A 3356-nucleotide genomic window follows, 5' to 3' on the forward strand; every position below is an offset into this window, starting at 1 on the left:
GTTGATGTACAAAAAAGACTCAAGAGCTGTGGCATCTATAAAACACTTGGTAGTGCTATTATTGAGGAGGGCGTGGCAACCCACTCCAGTGTTCTTGCCTGCAGAATCCCCATGGGCAGAGGAGCCTGCTGGGTTATAGTCCATGGGGCTGTAGTCCGACATGACTGAGCGACTAAGCACAGCACAGCACAGTGCTCTTACTGTCCTGCAGGGACCATCTTAAATACTCTGAGGAGCCTTTCCTGGCCACCCGCAGACCCCACCCCCACCCCTCCACACCCCCATCTCTCTGTCTGCATCCCTGTCACTCCACCCCCAGTACGTTTCTTGTTTAGGTGTTTATTGTCTACTCTGCCCGCTTCCCTAGACTGTAACTTTCATGAGGGCAAGGACTTTCCTGAGCTGGTATTCTGCAGGTTCTCAATAAATCTTTGTTGAATGGCTGTGGAAGGAATGGAGGCCGAAGTCCATTGATTCCCTCCCTTCCTAGCAGCCCTGAGAGCTGGGTGCTGGCACTCCAGGGCCACGTGTCAAAAACAATGCTCAGGGTTTTTTTCTTGGGAGCCTGGGAACCCCAGGCAGGGGGCCTACTTTTAGAAGCCCTGGGGGCATTGGTGGGCACCAACCCTTAGCAGGGGACAATCAGAGCCTGGAGTCTGGAGTGGAGACGGCTCGGTCCATCAGTCTCTAGTGGACTACTGATCCTCTCTGTGCCTCCACTTTCTCATATGTAAAACTGCGAGAATACCAGCTACCTCACAGGGCTGTTAGGGAGATTAAGTGGGATAATATATGTAAAACACAGCTCCCTGCCCGGCTTGGAGTAAAGCTCTCCAGATGGTTAGTTATCATTATTGTTGTTGTCAGTGCCATATCTAAGTGTCATTCTTCTGAGCATGAATGGGGGTGCGCGAGGGACTTGGAGGGTGCAGGTAGTTGAAGACACAGACATAAAGACAATTAGGGGAGAGAAGTGGACTGGAGTCATCAGCTGTGTTTGTATTCATGAGTGCCTCTGTGCGTGTGTTTGTGTGCGCGCGTGGGGAGGAGAGGCGGCATGGATCCAAAGGAGAAATCCGGTCTTTCCTCGGAACTCGGTTTTGGGGAGCCCGAGGGGCCTGGCTTTCCCTGCGGCAAGGAAGACTGGGAAGCTGCCTCCGCCCCGCGCGCGCTCAGCCCAGAACCCGAGGCCAAACAACCGAGCGTCTCGATTGTGTGCTTCTGGGATTAGGCGGCTGGATGGGGCAGGGGTGGGGGGGCTGACTTGCGCCCCCGCGGCCAGCACGCTTGGTCCAGACTTGGGGAATCCCAGGGCGGGCAGGAGCGCCTCGCTCCCCGACCGCCCCGCGCCCGGGCCCCGCCGCCCGCTCCGCAGCCTCGGATGCTCCCGAACGCCCGCGGGCGGGGCCTGCCTTCCGGAGCTGGGTTGACGGGCGGCGCGGGGCGGGGAAAGGGCCGCTACTTTCCCAGAGTGGCGGGGCGACGTCAGGCGGAAGGGCGCGGGGCGCGCACGCTTTAAATGGCATTCGCTGTCATCCGAGCTCGCAGCCGTGTGGGCAGGAGCCGGCTATATAAGCGGCGGGCCGGGCCGACGCCGGGCAGACGGCGACAGCGGCGGCGGCGAGCGCCTCGGAGCAGCGCACCCCCCACCCCACCCAGCCCCGGAGGCCCGCGCCCCCCGACGGGCCCGCCCGCCCTCCAGAGGAGCGCCGACCCGGGCCCGTGAGGGCCGCCACCACCCCGCAGCAGATTTGGATCCTCCGCGCGGCGAGCCCCAGGCTGCTGCCTCCCGGGGGGCCCCGGCGCAGCGGCCGCCCCCGGAGAGCCCCGCCGCCCCGCCGGCCGACCCCGAAAACGCCGGCCGCGCCATGGCGGCCGCCAAGCCCGGCGAGCTGATGGGCATCTGCTCCAGCTACCAGGCGGTGATGCCGCACTTCGTGTGCCTGGCCGACGAGTTCCCGCAGCCCATGCGGCCCGCCAAGCTGTCCAAGGGCAAGGGCCGGCTGCGGCGGCCGCGCCAGTCCCGTTTCAAGACGCAGCCGGTGACCTTCGACGAGATCCAGGAGGTGGAGGAGGAGGGGGCGTCCCCTATGGAGGAGGAGAAGGCCAAGAAGTCGTTCCTGCAGAGCCTGGAATGCCTGCGCCGCAGCACGCAGAGTCTGTCGCTGCAGAGGGAGCCGCTCAGCGGCTGCAAACTGAGGAACAGCCTGGACTCCAGCGACTCCGACTCGGCCCTGTGACCGGCGCCGCCCGCAGCCGCGACTCGCGCGCCCGGGCGGCGCGTCGCGACGGACCAGCGTGCGAACCCCGAGGGGGCCCCGCGCCCTGCACTCGGGGTCCCCTATCCGCTGAGCACCCTGGCTGGGGGACCGCCTGGACCCTCACCCGACAGCAAACTGGTCCCGGCGCCCCGAGCTGAGCTGGCCCCGGGCGGGAGCGCGCGCCGGGAAGCCGGGGCGCCGGGGAAGGGGGTGCCGCCTTTCTTTGCCCTTGTAAATGTTTATTTTTTAACTCTTCCCAGTACGAACTCTGCTGTGAGTGTGTGCGGGGAGGCGCACCCGCACTGAGTCGCCGCGGGTCCCTGGGGCTTCGCGGAGAGTCGCTCCACGCCCTTGTCCGATGGTCTGAAACTCCGATTTTTGCACACCGCTCCACCGTGCCCACCCCTCCCGGCCACCCCCCGCGCGCACACCCGTTCACACTCACGCCGACCCACTCTCGCTGAACACTTTTATAATTGTTAGGCGCGGCCGATGGGACTTGGGGCGCAGCGCAGCTGGCGCTGTGGCCGGAGGATTGATATTTATTTTTGCATTGCGATGGCTGACGGCGTTTATTTAACGATCTTTTTACCTAGATATGTCTGTGAGGCTCCCGAACGGAGACAAATAAAGTCAATATATTTGCACAGTGCATTTCTCAAGGCTCTTGACTTCTTGGACTCCTTTAGTGCCCAGGTTCCCAAAACTAGGGGAGAAGTGGGGAGGATTAATTCGCTGGAATGGGGGGGCGGACAGGAATCCCCGGCTGGAAGTAACTCCATCAGCTTCGGTCACCGGTACGAAGTCGCAGCCCCAGTGCGCGGGTCCATGACCTACCTCCCCAGGGGACCCGCCGGCCCGAGCTCTCCTGCCTCCCAGGACTGTTCTCCGTCACCAGTGTCCAGGACGGGGTGGAGCCGCTAGGGAGCTGAAGGTTGGCGCTGTGAGGACGCAGAGCCCCTGCCTGGGGCGGACTGACCTCTCAGGGAGACTGGGGTCAGGGTCACCGCCCCGTACCCACCACGGAAGACCCCACTCACCCCGCGCCCTTTCCAGGCAGTGGGTGGAGAGATGCCCCAGCCAGCAATAAGAGAC

General features: G+C 63.3%; 1 protein-coding gene across 1 annotated transcript; it reads left to right on the plus strand.

The window, feature by feature from the left end:
* Window positions 1-1603: 1603 nt before the first annotated feature.
* C15H11orf96 (chromosome 15 C11orf96 homolog) lies at window positions 1604-2913 on the plus strand. Its single transcript, XM_061381196.1, has one exon. The coding sequence runs from the start codon at window positions 1869-1871 to the stop codon at window positions 2238-2240; it is 372 nt and encodes a 123-aa protein (XP_061237180.1). The 5' UTR covers window positions 1604-1868; the 3' UTR covers window positions 2241-2913.
* Window positions 2914-3356: the final 443 nt, after the last annotated feature.

The sequence above is a fragment of the Bos javanicus genome, chromosome 15, assembly GCF_032452875.1.
Source record: "Bos javanicus breed banteng chromosome 15, ARS-OSU_banteng_1.0, whole genome shotgun sequence".
In the NCBI taxonomy this organism is placed as follows: Eukaryota; Metazoa; Chordata; class Mammalia; order Artiodactyla; family Bovidae; genus Bos; species Bos javanicus.

Bases quoted from the DNA above. Each gene is read 5' to 3' on its own strand.
- C15H11orf96 (XM_061381196.1), top strand. From the start codon at position 1,869: ATGGCGGCCGCCAAGCCCGGCGAGCTGATGGGCATCTGCTCCAGCTAC.